Source organism: Hoplias malabaricus, chromosome 7, assembly GCF_029633855.1.
Source record: "Hoplias malabaricus isolate fHopMal1 chromosome 7, fHopMal1.hap1, whole genome shotgun sequence".
Taxonomy (NCBI): domain Eukaryota; kingdom Metazoa; phylum Chordata; class Actinopteri; order Characiformes; family Erythrinidae; genus Hoplias; species Hoplias malabaricus.
The window spans coordinates 14,921,552-14,941,239 of NC_089806.1; the positions used below are offsets into that span (position 1 = coordinate 14,921,552).

Consider the following 19,688-nt stretch of genomic DNA (forward strand, 5'->3'; position numbering starts at 1 on the left):
CTCGTAAACGGTATAGATGCGTTCCCTATAGAGGATGAGAATGGATTTTCACTTACAAAAATCAATAAAACATGTAGTTTCAGCATGATTTGTACATATTGTATTGAAGTCCCTCTCCATTCATAGATTAAACCCTTATCAGCTCATTTCTGTTCCTCAGAACATATGTTTAGTTCCAAAAATCTACTAATGCCTTAAAAGTAACTTAGTTGCAACACTACACCTTTTGATTTAATCTAGCCTCTGAATATTTAATAACAAATCTTTAAATATGCAATTTGTCCCTGCCCCTATCTCCACCACTCTGTCCCTCGAAATGCTATGGGGCCTCAGGAGGAGGGTTCAGTGTTGAACTACAGCTGAAAGTATGGAATGCATTGGCCATCACTGTGATTTGTGTTGTGTTCGTGATAAACAGTAGTTTTTTTTTTCTGAGCTGTGGATGGTGTCAGTACTTAAAGATCATACGCCAGCATGCTTCTTTAAACAGTAAAAGAAGGAAGGGTTTGGGAGTGGCGCATTGGTCTAATCTTGGGTCCTGTCTTCGGGAGATTACCAATTTGGTTCCTGAAGATGCTCTAGTCATCTAGGAACGGAAGTTCAATTAAGCACAATTGGCCTTGCTCTCTGCATAGTTAGGGAGAAGGCTGATCCTTCTCCTCCTCTCATCAGAAGCACAACGTAACCTGGGTTAGCAGATGTAGGCATTGCAAATTTTCCTGCAGGAATGTTAAGTTATCCAATGGCCTTGTGTTAACTGCAGTTTGAGAAGAAGCTGTAGTCAGCTTCACAGGACACATGTCTAAGAAGAAACATATGCTTGCCTCCACCCTCCAAACTTGGCCATATTGTGTCGGATTTGGGGATTTTTATATAGAAGCTGGAATTGACCATCTGCACTAGAGAAATCTGGGTAAATAGTGAAATTAATTATTTTTTAGTAGAATTTGCATAACAGAATTGTATCCCAAATTAGTTTTTGATGGCAGTATTTTTAGTGCATTGTACCCATGTGTCTATAGATTCTGATACATATAGTTTTTCATGAAAATATCTAAGGTTTACATTACTCAGGGGTTGGTGATATAGCAAGAATATGTAGTGTTAAAAAATAACATCATGAGATAATTTAATACTCACTTAACAGCTCTTTGAGAGATGAATCATGGTGTAAAATGAAGCATTGGGGTGTATGTGAGGTTAATGCCTAAGAGGAATCCAGATTCAGATGCTTTTGTTGCATCAGCCTACCAAAAAAAAAATCATCCCATTAAAAATGTATTTTGTTTACTGAAGCTGAGCAGCAGACACCCTTCCACTTTTACGTCTCTGAGAGAAAAGCTGGAGACGCGTGCTGTTAGGATTAGTGTTACAGTGAGATGGTGATGCCAGATTCTCTTCCACAAAAATATAAATATGCCATTAACAGTTACTGGAAGCAGGTGGGTGTGTGTGTATATTTTTGTATCTATTATTGAAGTACAGTACAATGTGCATGCGTCTGATGAAGCTAGGTTTTCTTCTCTTTTTCAGGTATGCTCTCCATTTCCTGGTGCAGAGTGGAATCACTTATGGCATCATGATCCTGGCTGGAGTTGAACACATGCACAAGTGAGTCTTCACCTTTACTTTCACACTGCAGAACCAGTAGAGCATTGTGAGCAATGAAAACTTTGCTGGACGCTTGGCTCCTTGGTGTTGGCTTTTCTTGCAGATAACAGTTGATTTGAGCTAGTGATTGTGAATGTTATAGTTCTGAATTGGTTACATTGGTATAGCTTCTAAAGTAAACCAAGCAGTCATTTCAATGTGATGGGTGCCAAATAACAATCAGTTTTATAGCCACATCACACCAAACCTCTGATTTCAAGCCAAGCTTCAGGAGAGGGAGTTTTCCAACTGTAAAATCAACATTTCTCTATGCAAGATTGCAAAGAATGTAAGTCTTTCCTTATCTGTCATACATAATGCTGCTATCAAAGCAAAGTGCATTGTTGTTTCTGCAAGATAATGCCAGGTCTCATTTTGTATGCCCTACAGCATTCCTGCAGTACAGATCTGTCTCCTTTTCATAATGTATGACATGCGTTAAATGGGGAATATTTTGAAAAAACTAAAAAATTTCCCAAATACACAATGAGATTGGGGAATGAAAATTAGTAAAATTTCTAAAATGCAGAGCCTCCTGACTAACTTATGGCCTCTTGTGCTGAACAGAGCTGTGGCTTATTCTCAATTAAAGGAACTGGTGCTGAAATCAGGTGTTCTGAGCAGGGGTGTTTAGACAGTGGGAGAATGGTGCTCTGTTATTTGTTCCTTGTGGAACTTGGACCAAAGCATGTCACAGACATTTCTTTAAGACCCAAGAGCTCAGTTAACTTGAACTCTAGACTGGACAAAATTCCATTTGCAAAGTTAAAACAACTAGTAACCTCTGATATCAAAGGATTAAAAGGAAAGGTCAGTAACACAGTGGGAAATGCTTCTGGCCCAACATTTTGGAGAGGGTTGCAGTCTTTAAATTCTAAATGTGTTCATATTAACAACACAATTATTTAATATATGGAAAATTGGAAATATTTCTTTGTTCATTTGTAATTTAACTGTCACAACAATGAACAAATCAATGATTCTTTTTTTGTTGTTGCATTTTACACAATGTTCACACTTTTGTGTAAATGGCGTTTGTTCTTCACTAAAGGCAGAATTTCTATATAAATTTCTATATATGGTTGTGAGCTGATCTAGGTATGAATTTATATTTATCATAAAAGAATAAAGTTGTTTTGTGCAGTGATCCAGTCTCAGTGCAGGATCTACATTATGAAGCAGCTGAAAACTGACCCACAGATAATTAGAATAAAAGAGTGCCTTCAGTTCAGCCACAGAGCATCAGTCTCTCTCAGTATGTTTAAATGGAAATTAAATCTTATTAGTGTTATTACATTGGGGAGCAAAAAGAGAACATACAAGGCCAAATAATAGATGCAGTAAAAAAGAGGAAGTTTCTTGCACTCAGGAACCGGAACCAAGGCTGAATAATGTTAATTGCTAAAGTGAGTACAACTGAACGACTGAAACAGCTGGAGTCTTAAGTAAAAGTCTATGGCCCAGACATGGGTCCCCAATTACTTTTCCTCAAGGTTCACATCCAACCAACATCGCAAAGTCAAGGGGCAGTGTGTCATTCTCATATTTCATACAGTATGGGAAAAGAGATTTTATTTTGGTAATCATATTAGTAGTAGTAGTAGTATTACAATGGTTATGATTATGTCTATGTAAATAGGTAGGCATAACTAACTACAGTAATATGATTTTACTCACCATTCAATGAGAGACAGCAGTGAGATCTGAAATTGGCGGTGCTCATTGATTCTTTTGCTTTTTTTTCTTTTTGGCACCAGTAGCATTAAGCCTCAGTCACACTGGGTTTTTGCATTTCACTTAGGCTGTTTCTCAGTAGAAGGGACTTCCGGTTTGAACTGCCGTACTTGGTTGTACAAACTTGGCGAGTTCGACTTGAGAGTACAAAGCTCTGAGGACACTGGATTTTGTCGTTCTGTAATTGGAACACCAACCTACTTGAGTCTCAGTGGCGGGAAAAAGCTATCGCGCTAAGGTTGGTGTGAAATACATTCTGAGATATCTGAGTATCTCAAGTCTAAAGAAGTCCCAATGCATCCTCGATAATACGGGTGGAGCAAGAACACTTCCACGTATTTGGACTGTACTTGGCTATATGTGGACTTTTAAATAGAACAGGACTTGGGCTGCGACTGATGACGTTTCTCAACACACAAGAACGAGGCCAGTGATCAGCTCTGTAAACGTTCCTGAATTTTGACTCAGCAGTTTCACATCTGAAGAGCAGTGGTATTCTAGCAGTAGTGGTGAAAAATTTGGAATTTCACGTGCAAAAATACGAGGACACAAACCCATTGTGGCTGTGTTGGCGGCAGGCCAAAGGTTTAATTCTTGCGGGCCACCAATTGGGCAACTGATCTAGGCTAAGACCAGGTTTGATCCCAGGCATCAGGTCCTAAATACGAGATAATTAAATTTTACTGAAGGTTTTTTTTCATCCCTAGCTTTTGCCAATATTTACACAGTGCCACCAACTTTAGGATGGGGGAGATGAACAGATGCTCCCTCCAAGAGGTGTGTGGTGGAGGCTAACACATGCTTCCTCCAAGATATGAGACCAACCCACTTTTTATTTATTTATTTTATTTATTTATTTTTTGAACTGCTACCTATGCATCACCTCTGAAAAGTTTTGCGAATCAGAGGTGGAGAACCCAAACTGTCAAAATCTGTCACATGGTGCAAGTTGGATAACAGATGTTGCACATGCTACCTTGCACCAGGGACTGGTGTGGAGTGGGGCAATTATGCGCACCCTGAGAGCAAAGCCTATTGAAAGGTATGGCATCACCTGGAATTTAACCAGTTTTCTCCAGGTGATGGGGCTAAAACTTAGACCCATGCTGATTATAGTTGCTTATAATCAGTGACAGCATTTTTTTCAAAATACTATTGTATTTTCCTGTAGTTTTATCTTATAAGATGTGGCTAATCAATTTCTGTAACCATAATGTTGTAAGTGAATATTGCAGACCCTCCTGTGGGAAAGCTAATACACCTTGACATAACATTAGGTATATCTAATCAGTCCATACATAAAGAGCATGTGTAACAAGGCAGTGCTAAAACACGTGGACAAATTATGGAAGAGAGAGGCTGTGTAGAGGCTTCTCAAGCTGAGCCTCTGTCAGAGTTATATTTTGATTCCATTACTGTCTCTTGCTGACAGTTAGTCAGGACCAAATGCGCATCTGGAAGACATGTAGCTCAGTAATCTGCCACAGCACAATATCCAGACCCTGGTACCAGAGTTTAAAATGTTTTCCACAGTCTGACACACATTATTAGTAATGTTGACTTTCATTCAGTCTGCTATTTGGATCCAGGTTCAAGACAGAATGGCTGTCATTTGCATTCAGATTCTAAACTTGGTGCATTCAGGTGGATCAGATACAAACAGAATGTTCCTGGAATATATTTAGATTCAGCCCAAAATTCCAGGACCAAAAACAGCTGTAACTCAATCTACCGTATCATTATAAAGATAAGCAATCTAAACGTTTTAATATTTTAATAATGGTGTCTTTAAATCCTGATGGAAATATCATAATGAGAAGAGAACACATGAATGCCACAACAGTGTTGCATTTACACGTGGAAAGCTCAGTTGTTTGATGAGCCCCAACATTCCAAGCTGCAGATATGTCAGTAACAAAATGTCATGGTGCCAAAACACAGACAGGGTGAAGCTGCCATGGATTATAGTAAATGGGCAGAACACATGTCGATTGTTTCATTAAAGACATTCACGTAACTTTTTTTAAAATTTCTTTTATCTCTTTTATATATTTTTACTTAATATTGTTCATAGTTCCCTGATCAAAAGTCATTTGCATACTTAACATATCATAACTGCGACCTAGAGAATTGTAAAATAGAACTTCTGAAGAAGTGTTAAAGGCAGCTTTATCTTTATTTGTAATTTTGACTCAATGTTATTAAGCACAAATATTTTGTATTTGTATTTGGAAATGATGGGCTGAATGGACAGATGTCTTTATCTTTTAAATGTTTCAGAAGTGATACAAAAATTGCTTAACTATTTAAACTGCTACAGCGTGTTAAAGCATCTTGAGTAATCATTACTTAAAAGTCAGTCAAGGTCACACACTTCCACTGCTGAATGGAAAATGCTGATGCACACACACACACATACAAACACACACACAAGCCCAAATTTACTTCCTTGGAACTTGTCTCATTAAACACATCACTCACAACTGCAATCCTCAGGGACCTGTGTTGCCTGCGTCATCAGCAGTGTGAATGTGTCAGTATGTGAAAAGAAAAAAAAAATAGGAGGGGCAAGTCAGGTTATCTGCAAAATAGATTGTTTTTTTTTCCTCCCTCTTTCTTCCTCACCTTCTCTTAACCCCTATCCACCCCCAAGAGACTTAAAATACATACCTCATTTCCAGAGAAGTTGGGATGTTTTGTAGAACGCTATCAAAAAAGTAATAACAGGTGCAATAAAAACAGATGAGTTTATCATGATTGGTTTCGAAAGGAGCTTCCAGCAAAGATGCGTTGTGGCTCACCACTTTGTGAGGGAATTGTCAAACAACTGAGGAAATCTGGAGAAATCTGTGTCTGTGTGAGGGTACTGACATGAGAAACTGTCATGTTGCATACTACATCCTATAAATGGGCTTGGGGGCACTTTATAAAACCTTTGTCACATAATACAGACACATGCTAGGTCAAGATATTAAGCCTATAGCTCCATTTCACAAGCAGAAAGTAACTTCAATTCTATGTAGAAAAATTAATGAGTTCTCTGGGACCAAAAGACAATTGACACGTTACTCTGATCATTTGGTCAGAAAACACGACATTCATTTTTTTTATGAAAACAAGCTGAAACATGAATGCCTGACTAAAGGGACCCTCAAGATTATCAGCAATTTGTAAAAAGAAAAAAAAAAGCCAATATCTCTTCTGGTATGTGTGTGTGTGTTGGGGGGGTGCATCGGTGATCCCATTAATGGTGATGCGAACATTGGGTTCTTATAGAGACATATGCTGTCGTCAAGATGTCTTATACTGGAAAGTCCATGGTTATATTACCAAGTGCAAGGCTTTATTGTGGACATGATACCAAAACATGGCTTCATAGACACTGGCAGTCCAGATCTGACTCTGTCACATCCTGAAGAGGATAATCAGGCAATGATAACTAGCTGCTGAACTCTTGTAGCTAGCAAGAATACACAAAAATTCAGTTTGCAAAATTTTTAACAACTGATATCCTCAGTTCCCAAATGATTAAACAGTGTAATTAAAAGGAAAGCTGATGCTACACAGTGGAAACATGCATCTGTCCCAACTTTTTTTTGGAGTGTGTTGTAGGTGTCAAATTATAAATGTGTTTATATTTACAAAATAGTACTATACTAAGTTGTTCAGTGAAAACACTGAACAAGTTATGCACCATCTTTGGCAACTATTTTAACATGCCTTTTCAAATGAAATGTTTTGCAGAATTTCTAAGAGGAAATAAGTTAACACATCCTCTGCAGGAATGTAATGAGCAGGTATTTATACAGCAGAGGTTGGGAGTAAGTGTCAAAAATCATTATTTAGGCATTGTGTAACTGAAGTGATTTAGTTTTAGGCCACTTGAGAATTAATGTGCTTATGTAGAAAAATCACATTGTCTATTTTTTAACAGGAAAGTAGAGTAACTTTGTAAAACCTCGGCTACAGGACTGTGCAATATGATGTCTAAAGGCGTGCAGTGCTTTATAATATGTATGGGGTCCATAGCTCTGCGTGGGCATGCAACTAATGTCTGAAACTGAAATTTATGGGAGCACATCTAGAAAACACAAACCCACATGTTGCCAAATATTCATCCCCAAGTTCTGGTTGGTTAACAATCCTGTAGTCCTATGACATCTGTTATGCTTGTTGAGCCTTAGATAGCTGAAGATATAACTGGTTATTATATGAAATGTATTTTCTTGTTACACAGTTGTATTTTGTGACTTCTTCACATTGCAGTGCCATGGAGCTGATTTAAAACAAAAAAGCACTCTGGTAACCTGCAGCCAGACCCTGCCCTGACTAAGTGATGAAACACTTATGATGATACTAGCACTAATGTGTGTGTGTGTGTGTGTGTTAGTGAGAGAGAGAATGAGTGCGAGAGTGAGGACGAGAATGCCAGTGATCTTTATTGAAAGCAATGCACCTGTTCTTATCTACACACACATGCACACACTGTTGTTCAGTTTCTGAAAATCCATCACGCTTCCATCACCATGGAGACCACCCGTCCTTGCTAAGCTGCTTAAAACATTAATTATATATATTTTTTTCATTACTCTACAAACAACATTCGTTCATGGTTGAACTGACATATCCAAGCTCCACTCTCAAATGCAGTCTTTCTTAGCAACTGTTTTCAGGTTGAATAAGCTTGACAGACTGCTGGCAAAAATCTCATTTAGAAATCTTTTATTTACTGTCAGTATATAGCATTCTTGTACTTATATAGGCCATAAATGTTTTCCAAATAGAGCACATATGTGGTATTTTCTTCCAAATTACTGTTTGTTTGCTCATTTGTTGTAAAAACAAATGTTAATTTCTACATGTTATATACAGAAAACTAATAGTAATCATGTATTAATAGGTAGAGCTGTTCTCTATTCAGCATGTAGATTTTCCTTTAGAAAACTTTTTAGCCATAAATTTACATACAAATGTACACTAACCATAGATTAAGTGAACTTTGAGTGTCTTGTAAAAAAGGTACATGTGGACATCAGTTTAAGCCAATTTACCCAGTGCTCTTAATGTTTAGGTTCATTGGTGTACTACGTAGTTGCCTAAACAGTACTGAATGCTGAAGATGTTACTGATCAGTTTAATCATTGGGATGCTGATGATGAATGTATTTTTATCTGTGTGACCTAGCAGAAAATAATTAATGGCTTTAATAGGACCTGTAATTACTTCTGCAGATCCTATAAATTAATTCATAATTCTGTAAAATTACTAGTGCAATTACATTTAATTACTGACATTTATCTTTTTTTTTTATTATTATTGAAGCTGTGCTAATTGCATACTCCCTAAAAAGAATGCAGTATGACTGGAAGCTGTTTTTGCAGTAAATGGTGTTTTGAGAGATGGCCCATTGATGAGGTTGTGTTAGACTGCAGTCTTATGGATAATGGTCAGCCAGGAAGATCATGGATATATTTCAAATTCATAGATTTTAAATAAGCACAAATAAATACATGGAGTGATTAAGTCTGATTTGATTAACTGTGTTTCAGATACTCTTTGGTGTTTGCACTGGCATACCTCAGCTTCTGCCAGATCACGAGAGTGTATGTCTTTGACTATGGCATGTACTCTGCTGACTTCACGGGGTAAGAGTGTGAATTTTCTCTATAAATGAAGGTTTGTTGTGTGTAAAACTTACAAATACTATTACTGACATTATAGCTGGAATAAATACCTGCTCTTGTGATTAGAAATAACACTCCTAGAACCGGAATAATTAATCCCAAGTCTAAACACACCCATTCCAGTGGCTAAACTCATTTTCTTCTCTTCTAGACCCATGATGGTCATCACACAGAAGATCACCAGTATGGCCTTTGAAATCCATGATGGTGAGTGGTGTGTATTTTATAGAAGTTTTTGACATTGTAGTGTGCTTTAATAATAACAGAAAAAAATTTTTTATATGCAATATAAAAAGACACTGTAAACTTTATAGAATCTTATAGTTCAAATTCACAGTAGCATCACTGTCTATGTCATTTTTACAGTACAAAATATTGCTCTTAATTATAGTCTACTTACTAATTAACTACATACACACACATTTTGAAAGGCAATTATAATGCGAATTTTTAGTCTGCCGATAATGCTGGGGTACTTGCAAATGAATTATTAAGAAGTTCTGGTAGAGTGAAAATGGACAGAACTGTCCGTAATTCCTTGCATACATTGTAGTCATAGTACACATAGTTATTCCTTGTAGCTTGGCCCTATCCATGGGGGCTGGGGCCTGTCGATTGGTTCCCCAGTGATGCCTCAGCCATCTGAAGCCTGGATTCGTGGATTAGAGGGATGACCTACAATCTCCCATTATCACACAAACACAGTGCATCTGTTTGGGAGAAAATTTTAATGAAATTAAAAAAAAATAATATACCTGTACATGTAACATTCATTAATTTTCTGTGACCACTTCATTCTGTTAAAGTGGCGCAGTGGGTCCAGAGCCCACCCAGAATCATTGGATGCACGGCAGGAACATACCCTGGACAGGGTGCCAGTCCATCACATGGCATCACACACTAACAGTCACTCATCCACTCACACCTATGGGCAGTTTCACACAGCCAATTCACTTACCATCATGTGTTTTTGGACTGTGAGAGGAAACAAGACCACCAACAGACACTGGGAGAGTTCACCAAACTCTGTTTGTTTGTAACAGATGTTTTGAGGGTGTTTTGACTCTGAGCACCCACCTACTTGCTTCTTTACACTCCCTGTGACACTCATTCACTTCATTCACATGCATTTCACTCCACAATCTTAAAAAGTGGCTACTGCTCTGTATGCAGAGTGCAGGTGTTCTCAGAGCCACTGCTGCTAAAAGCTCAGTGAAGCTAATTAAAGAGCTGGGAGATGGATGATGGAGGAAGGCTGAAATTAAAGCAGGCAGGGTAGCCTTCTGTCCTCCTCTCCTCTTCCTTCGGTTTACAGAATGAGAAATGACCCTTGTCACGTCAGTCCCATGCTGCACAGCTTCACACCACTGACATTAATAATCCACAAGAAAGACTATTTTACCCCAGATTTCTGCCATCATCTAAAAGGGATTTTAATTAGCAGCTTAAGAACTGTTAAGAATGGGGGTTTCTGAGTGGGGCTACCATCTAAGCCTAGGAGGTTTTGTTTTAAGAGATGTTAATTTAATGTCAGATTTCAGTCCTTGGCCAGGAGTATAAACCTTCTAGGTTTGAGCACTAACAATATTGTGTTTTGCACAATATTACTATGTTTTGTTCTTTCTAGGTATTAGCACTGGCCCTTACTCTGACAAGCTTTTGAGGGAATTTGGACATTAACCTATTTGTACTAGCTACGATACGCATTCTGTCTGAACATTAAGCACTTTGTGAGTCGCTCTGGTTAAGAGCATCTGCTAAATACTTTAAATGTATAAAGATCTGTTCACACTTGACATCTTTACATTGCTGGTGTTCTTTACGAGTTTCATTCGCATGTCATTTTGTGGAATTTTTGCCAGGAAGTAGACATTTATGCTACTAAACAGGAAGTAATTTCCTCATCAAGAATGGCCAGCAGTAAACATGAAAAAATTGTTTTTGTACTACTTAGACATTTGGCTCTGAATGTCAGCTTTTTTTTTCTAAGATCGGATGTGGCTTTAGATCTGCCTTCTGAAAAAATAGTAAAAATAGCTAAATGTCCCAAATTCTGAAACTGATTTTTAAACTGTAAATAGTCATTTCCCAACTCTGGCCAATGTAGTTTTTGTGTCCTCTTCCTGGCAGTAGCTGTAATGTGAGCTAATAATAAGCCTAATCTCATTAACATATTAATGGAAATGAAACAGAAAGGAATACTTTTTGAGCCTCTTTTCCCAAGTCTTCGCCTTTCTTTATTCAGTAAGGTGGCGCAGTAAAGGAGGAAGCCTGCTGAACCCAGGGACACAGACTATAAGATAGAAGGAATTTACAGCTTGATGCTATCAGACAGTAATTAGCTCCATTCATCAGCCCAAGCAGTAGGGTACCTCTTCATCGTGGCTGAGAAGGATGCAGCACCAGTCATCCTTACCCTCTGTGTTCAGGCTTATAAACTTTCCCTTGACTGAACCCACACCTGGCCTTCAAGTTTTTATTTATTTATTTATTTTTTTCTCTCTCTCTTCTTCACCCCCCAAATCTCACCAACACCAGCTGTTCTTTCCCTCTTCCCATGTGTTATGCTTTTGTTGCTCAATGATAACATGTTTCTTAATTATGTGTCCATTCTTTCAAGCGTATTCCCTTTTGACCACAGTGGGACAGCTGGTATAGCACAGTCACAAAGCTCACTGCATTAAGCTTTAAAAAATATTTAAATTTATTAAAGATATTTCAGATATACAGAGAACTGACACCATTAGGACTTGCTGGAAATTCTCCAATAAATCACCTGGAAGTAGACCAGATACCTTTTAAAGTATTAATGTCTAAGCTATTTATATGAAACATTTATGTATATTTTATCCTCTGTTTGTATTGACAGGAATGGCCCGGAAGGAAGATCAGCTCACTCAGAGTCAAAAGATGTTGGCCATAAGGTGTGTAAAATATGGAGGAAAACAGATTTGACCAAATTGATTGAATATATTTGATTATATGATCTTCTAACAATTCCAGAAGTTTTCTCAAATGAATTTAAATGGTGTAATTCTAAACTAAATGTAATAATATTTTCCACATACCTCAAATGTTAGTGAGCTAAGACATGTCCAACTGCTGCTCCACTAGTTTAGCACTGGAGGCTAAAAATGCTAGCAAAACACTGTAATAAGGAAACACAAGCCTTGTTTTTGTTTATATTTTACAGTAAATTATATTGTAACATAAATTACATTGAGAAGGCTGTGCAACTTCAATGAAGAAATGGATGTGGTTTGAACAATTTGAAAGGTTGGATGAATATTTGGGGGAATTACATTAGCGCCATTGCTCCAGTGCTTAAACAGCTGCACAGCCCAATCCTGGGGGGCTTTATACCCCTCTAGGTAATGCTTGGCATTGATTATTGATTGTGACTTAAGGCTTGTCTACATCTTTTGGTCAGTGCTCTTTTATGACGTTTATACAAATTGTTTGTGTATTGGAATGCCTGTTTTAGCAATGAATGAACAGAGATTTTGACATATACACGTTAGCCAGATGTCTTCAGTGCAAAGCTGAGAATTATTGGACCCCAATTGTGTCTTAAATGATTGATGTAAAATGGGTGTTGATTTTTGTATAGTTTCTTTTATTTTTGTATATTTTTAAATATGTTATTCTGGATGTTAGTATTTTGAGGCAGTTACAGAAGTCTCCTCTGCTGGCTCTGTGTTCAGGCGGATGCCCAGTCTCCTGGAGTATTTCAGCTATAACTGTAACTTCATGGGCATCCTAGCGGGCCCCACCTGTTCCTACAATGATTACATTGCCTTCATCGAGGGCAAGCCCTTTCGCCACAGAGAGCTGGATCCCAATTGGAAATTACAGGGAAAAACCAGACTAAACGACTCTTCCCCTAATGTGAGTGGATGGATCTTTACTAAATTTATGCACAGCATTTAGCAGCAGTCACTTAATGGTAAAGTTACTGACTCAGAACAATAATATATTGTATCTTCATTGAATATTCAAGAGGTTGCACACTGGTGCAGCAGAGACTTTTAGCTTTTAATGAGGGTTTAAATACTCAAACTGTGTTTATAAGATCAGTTTTAGAAAGGTTTTTAGGAGAAAATATCCAACAAGCTATGTTTCACATTAGAAAGCTTGTTAGAATAAGTCTTTATAGAAGTTAAGGTTTGTTAGTTGTCATAAAAGTCTTGTGTTAGTGTCATAGCCTCATGAGCAATTACCTACCAATGAAAAAAAATAAGTTTTACCATCGCTGACTTTGTGACGTCTCTCGTGGATTGATTGATAAGCTATTAATCTACAGCCATAATGATGAAATTAAATTCTAGGAATGTGCCCCTGTTTATGTTGAACCGTTCACAAAAAGACAATAATCAGAGACTTACTATCAGTTAAATGCATAATAGCTAGCTCCTTTTGTATCCCTTATTCATTTACATTACATTACCTATGATAATGCATTTTTGGACATAACCTGCATTACATAACCATAACATTCCTGTGAAACTTCAGAAATAATAATAAAACCCTCTATGAAAAATTAATTCTATGATTAAAAATTTTATTTCGTCCACTAAATGTCTTTCAGCATCATACATTCCTTTTTTGTTCTTTACTTGCATTTGTTGGTGTTATTTTATATATTACTTTGTTTGTGATTTTGTTTTATTGGCAGATGGAGGTTATTCGCAAGTTGGCCACCTGCTTCCTCTCACTGTCAGTCTTTCTCTCCGTCTGCAAAGTTTTTCCTGTGGAGCGTAACATTGATGATGACTTTATTGCCAACACACCCTTCTACGCCCAGGTGGTCTACTTGTATCTGTCCATGCTGACCACCCGGCCTAAATACTACTTTGTTTGGACCCTGGGTGCGTTTCCTTTCACACTTTCCTTCTCTGCATTTCTACAGGAATTTTAGGTTTTTGCATTTTTTTTTTGTTTTAATAGTAAAACAAAAACAAGTTTTACCATTCATAGGATTAGCCCAATTCACTTTCTGTAGTACTATAGAGATATGATTAGTTTTATAGATTAAGCAGGGTAGATGGAAATAGCTATTTTATTTACACACTGCTGCAAGTACCCCAGGAAATAATAGTAAATGATTGTTTGAGACCCTGTACTTCATATAAAAAATTATATGAAGGGTAATTTTCCACTAAACATTTTGCATTAGCTATCATAGTAATTCACCACTTTGTTTAATTTGTAGTAGGTATACCATATTGTACCCTGCCCTTAATATCACTAGTGTGTATGATCTGGATAGGTTTAAAATAACTGAGTAACATTCAAATAACAATAATTACATTATCACTCATGTAAAAACAATCCTGTCTGAAGAGAATTCACGATTATAATTTTAATTTTCCATTCTAACTGTCTTTCTGTCTTTGTTAGTACGGTTTAATTTTCTGCCATTGCATGTGTCATTCATTTATTGACTACTTATTTTGCTTATTAAAAAAAGAAAACAATAACAAGGTTTAAAAAAAAAAAAAAAAACACTTAAAATGTTAAAAAAAAATTCACAGGAGAGGGCCTTTTAATGTGCACTTCCTTTGTTATTTTATTTTGTTGTTTACTGCCCTCATCAGACTAAATGGTGAGTTGTAACTGGGGAAATGGCAGCTTGTATTTGTGCAGTTTATGATTGGCAGATGACTCTGGAAATGTGCCCTACTCCGCTGAATTCTTCATTTTCTGAAATTCCTAAGAGTGATGTCACTTCCTGTGTCTAATATGTCTGTGTGTCCTTGTCACAGCTGATGCCATTAACAATGCAGCTGGCTTTGGCTTTAATGGCTATGACAGTGATGGAGAGCCACGATGGGACCTCATCTCCAACCTGAGGATAATGAACATAGAGGTCAGTCCTTGCGGACATTACCTAATTTCCTTTGCCCTTACGTTTAATTATTTGTCAGATTTGTACAACACTCAAGGAACTCTTTCTTTCAACTCTATAGTGCATAGACTCTGCACTTAACTTCAAAGAGTGTGGGTGATTTATTTAAATACAACTGCTATTACAGTTACCCATATTGCACAACATCACTAATTAAATTATATTGGGACTTCATTCATGTTGTGCTTGGAATGTCAGTAATTTACAGAAACAGAAAAACTAGCACAAAAACAAATATCAGTGTTTTACTCAGTGTTCTCATTTCTTCTCTTTCAGCTAGCAACCAGTTTTAAGGTGTTCCTTGATAACTGGAATATACAGACAGTACACTGGCTCAAAAGGTAAGCCACGGTGGGCTTTAGATTATCGTCACTACAAGTGCTGTAATTATCTTTTCAAGAATCTCTCTCATTAATTACACAAACGCTGTGAATGTTTAACATAAGACGTGACTGACCCACATTGTAAGTAGAACCTAATAGAGGGTGTAGTAGTGATGAATTGCAATCTGGGAGCGTGTGCGCCATCTACTGGTGTCAAATGGCAGTACTATTGCAGTATGAATTTGTGTAATAAACGTCCAGTTTACACCTGTGTAAAGATCAATCTTGACTGATTTGATCAGGAGTGGACAGCGCACATTGCCATTTACAAATAACAGATCAAATTTTGATGGATTTTATGACTGCAGCAGTGGTGTCAAACATTTTCTATTATAGTTTCTTTTTCATTTTTAAAAAATAATAAAAGTGCCTAAAAATGTGTGCTACAAATTTTGTTCATGATTTTTTTTCTGTGCTAAAGATATTTAAATTCTTTATTTCATTTCCATTCAAAACTATCATTAAGTGCAAGAAATAAATCATTAAAAAATAGTACTCAAAGATTTCCTCATTTAGTCATCTCTTTCCTCAACTCAGGGGAAATATAACTATTTTTCCCCTGTGAGAAGTCAGTACTGTGGGTCTGAACAGATGTGTATCAGCCGTTAATGATGAACATACATAGGAAAAGAACACAATGAAGCTGCTGGTGTTCTCAGAACACTGGACGGACCTCCTCAGAGCCCTGATCTCTGACCACATCATTCTGAGAAACAGGAAATGCAACCAAATTCTAAGACTGAACTTTGTTGAAAGTAGACTGGATACTTGAAGTTTATTATCTTTATTTATAGGGATATTAACAGAATTTTCTGTAGTTTTTTTGTGTCTTTTCCTGACACTGAACAATTTCAAATTGTCAGTTTAAAAATGTAAAGGTGATATAACAATATTCACGCTTATGTGTTACTAACTTTCTAGTCATTGTATGTTGTGTATGTTTTTCCATTTTTTTTATAACAGTACGGTGTACAATGTTAAAAACCACATAAGCAAGTCTAATTGAGATTACTCAACATATTGACGCAGTTTGAGGCAGGTGTGTGATGATTTAGGCTTGAAGTTTGTGCAATGCAATAACACATTAAGTCATTTTACCACCAAAACTAGCTAACCATATCTGTGTATATTTGCTGTATATTATGTGCAGCATTTTTATTCATAAGGTGTTCCTCCAACAATTGTAATGTTTGAAAAATCAAATTACAGTACATAGTGGGTCCCCCACCTGGAGCTTACAATGTTGAAAATAGGTTTTTTTATTCACTCTTTCTGATACGTGCTGGTTTGTAGGTATCAGTATCATGACATGAAGTATCTTATTGTCCTTTTTCAAATTGCCATATGTTTGTGCAGGGTGTGTTATGAACGCTGTCCTTACAATCCCACTGCCGCCACCTTCCTGCTCTCTGCAATGTGGCATGGTGCTTATCCAGGCTACTACTTCACCTTCCTCACAGGCATTGTCGTCACACTGGCTGCTAGAGCGGTGAGGAACCTACACACACACACACACACACACACACACACACACACACACAGTGTGTGGATGCATAGGGCATGACCAAAATGATTGTCTTGAGCTGAGAGAGGGGGGGAAAAATGTAGCTCTGAGAATGACCTTCAAGCAAATGTCAGATTCCTCTCAATTTTGCAGTAATTGAATAACAAACGCCAACTACCGTAAGTGGAAAATATCCTGTCATGGGCTCCATTGCTCTCCCCCACATAGAGGGGATTAGTTTTTTGTAGTGATTGAAGACAGACAAGTGGAAAGAGACTGAAGGGTTCCACTCAAGCGAGCACTTACAGCTGCCACATTGCTAAGATTTAACTAAGATGGAGAGAAGGTTCAGCAGAGGGTAATGAAGCATTGGCTGTCTAGATTTAAAATGCACTGAGCCAGGCAGAGTCTATGGTTAACCTCAGAGAAATGGCCATGATTCAGCACCGCTGTGTTTTATGTGCACAGTATATAATATATTTCAGTGTCATTACTGTTTGCATTCAGAGGAAATATTTAGTCATGCTATTTTTGCATTATACATTAATTTCTTTTTCTTTCTTCTTTCTTTTGTTTCTCTCTCTCTCTCTCATATTCCATCCTCCTCCCCTAGGTGAGGCACAATGTAAGGCCATACTTCTTGGATTCACCAACACACAAATTTGTGTATGACATCATCACGTGGGCCAGTACACAGATAGCCATTTGTTACACTGTGGTGCCCTTTGTGTTGCTGTCTGTGGGTCCATCCCTCAAATTTTACAGGTAAAACATACATAGTCATTAAACATGTTTTACATTTTTGTACTGTTTTATTACGTTTTTTTTTCTCTTCATTAAACCTTTGGTAAACAAACTGACATATGGGTAAAAATTCTGGAAAAGGAGAGATTTCATAACATCATAATAAATCCTACATTTTCTCTCACCTTTCCTTTACAGGTCATGGTATTTTTCATTGCACATAGGCTGTGTACTGCTGGCCATAGCTCTGCCGGTCAAGCCTCGGCACCTGCGGCTGAAAGAGCAGCAGAGCATTACCTCCAGCTCTCAATCCACAGAGAGCCAGAAACACAAAGCCACATGAGCCCAGCCCCTGCTCCCCACACTGCGGCACTGAACACACTCAGACCGGCCAGCGCTCCTACTCTGCAGCCACCCACACAGAGAGTCAGACGATTAAAACTCAAAAACAAACATCCAAACATCCAGCCTCTGCCTGGACTCGTCCAGTGGGGCGTCACACTAATCTCGGCTCTAAACGGCGGCACCAGGACTTGGCATTGACTTGAGGGGAAGAGTTTGATGGGCTTGAATCTGACTGGTGGCAGTGTTAAAATGAGTGGCCAGTGAAGCTCTGATGTATAGAATCATGCAATCCTGCCTTTACACTTCCCATTGCCACCACAGGCATTGTTGTTTTGACTGCAGGATTTGTTTTGGGATGTATATATATAGCATTAACCATTCCAGAATACAGTGCCACCATTCCTAAATTAAAGCTGATGATGGTATTTCGTATGTTGATGATAACAAAAGTAGATTGTGATTGGAGACTGGGGAAAAAATGATCCAATGATAGAAAGCGTTTTGCCGCCACGCCAACAAGTTTGTGTGCAATTAGTCATTATTTCCCCATTTCTCCTTTATTCTCTTGGGTTAGGCTTAAAGAAAGCCCTCTCTTCTTCTCAGAGATGCTCCAAAAGTTCAGTTGAACATTTGAATACATGGCAGTGCCATCATAAATTTCTTCAGTCCATGACATGTCATCTTTAGTGTAGTATGTGGTAACATCTCTTCTGCATGAGGTTGGCATATCTTCTGATATGCCCCATGGCATAAACACTGCAGACTCATCTCTGCTGATTCAACAAGAAGCTTCAAAAGACATTTTCAGCACATTCCATTTTAAAGTTTAGAGTTTCTTTCCAGTCCTAGAAAGAGGCTTTCTAACGATGATGATATTTCAGAATTAGCCTGAACTGAGAAAAAGGCTGTGGCTATGAAATATTTGCCCAAACACTCGAAGCCCAACTTCAGATTTCATGTTTTTTGTAATGTATGTGATTAAAAAAGAACCTTTTGCAACTAGACTTGGTGTGGCATGTATTTACACTAAGGGTTCCTCAATGGTTCATTAGAAAAGCAATTGCTTTACACTGTGGGGTGGTTTCCCAGACAGAGATTAAGCCTAGTTTTTGACTACACTGCATTTTGTATTGTGATTTCCATTGAAAGGAGAATAAAGTCTAGGACTTGGCTTAATCGCTGTCTGGGAAACTACCTGGGTACTACTCAGTACCCAGAAGTACTCAATTATTTATTTATTACAAATAATTTACCCATTATATTTGTCTACAAACTTTAGTACATGTTGTGTGTAGAGAACAATAACCTAAAGAAATATTTAAATACTAAATTGTCCTTTTATAATTCAGAAAAGTGTGCTATTCTACAGTTACCTTCATAAGGTTATGGTGGTCATTTTTATATCCTCTTTTTTTTATTTTTTTTTTTATTTTTTTTTTTTTTTTAAATCTGCTCTTACTTTAATATTACTTCAATATTTGTTGGTCTCCAAAAAAACTACTACTACACAGAATAATTGCCCAAGAGTAGTGTTACAGCTGACTTTATAATTAACTGGTGTTTCTGTCAGTTAGCTTGAAACACTGACCTCTCTCAGTTCTGTTCATGTTACGGTACAGTACACAGTGTTCGTGCTGTTGAGTCACAGTATAGAAGCTGCTGACATAAATCGTTCATGTGTTTCTTAATGATAAAGGGGTGTATAGTCACTAGTCTTGACAGATAAAGAATAGTTA

At 37.5% G+C, this 19,688-nt stretch overlaps 1 protein-coding gene across 1 annotated transcript in view; it reads left to right on the forward strand.

Annotated features, from left to right (window-relative positions):
* The window catches only part of mboat2b (membrane bound O-acyltransferase domain containing 2b), a 45,851-nt gene extending 26,904 nt beyond the window's left edge, over positions 1-18,947 (forward strand). Inside the window, exons 3-13 of the mRNA XM_066677699.1 lie at positions 1,534-1,611; positions 8,934-9,029; positions 9,220-9,275; positions 11,938-11,992; positions 12,773-12,956; positions 13,744-13,936; positions 14,834-14,937; positions 15,253-15,317; positions 16,716-16,848; positions 17,477-17,628; positions 17,806-18,947. Of these exons, the coding sequence (XP_066533796.1) occupies positions 1,534-1,611; positions 8,934-9,029; positions 9,220-9,275; positions 11,938-11,992; positions 12,773-12,956; positions 13,744-13,936; positions 14,834-14,937; positions 15,253-15,317; positions 16,716-16,848; positions 17,477-17,628; positions 17,806-17,950 (1,261 nt within the window). The 3' untranslated portion in view covers positions 17,951-18,947. The remainder of the gene's footprint in view (positions 1-1,533; positions 1,612-8,933; positions 9,030-9,219; positions 9,276-11,937; positions 11,993-12,772; positions 12,957-13,743; positions 13,937-14,833; positions 14,938-15,252; positions 15,318-16,715; positions 16,849-17,476; positions 17,629-17,805) is intronic.
* The last annotated feature ends 741 nt before the right edge of the window (positions 18,948-19,688 follow it).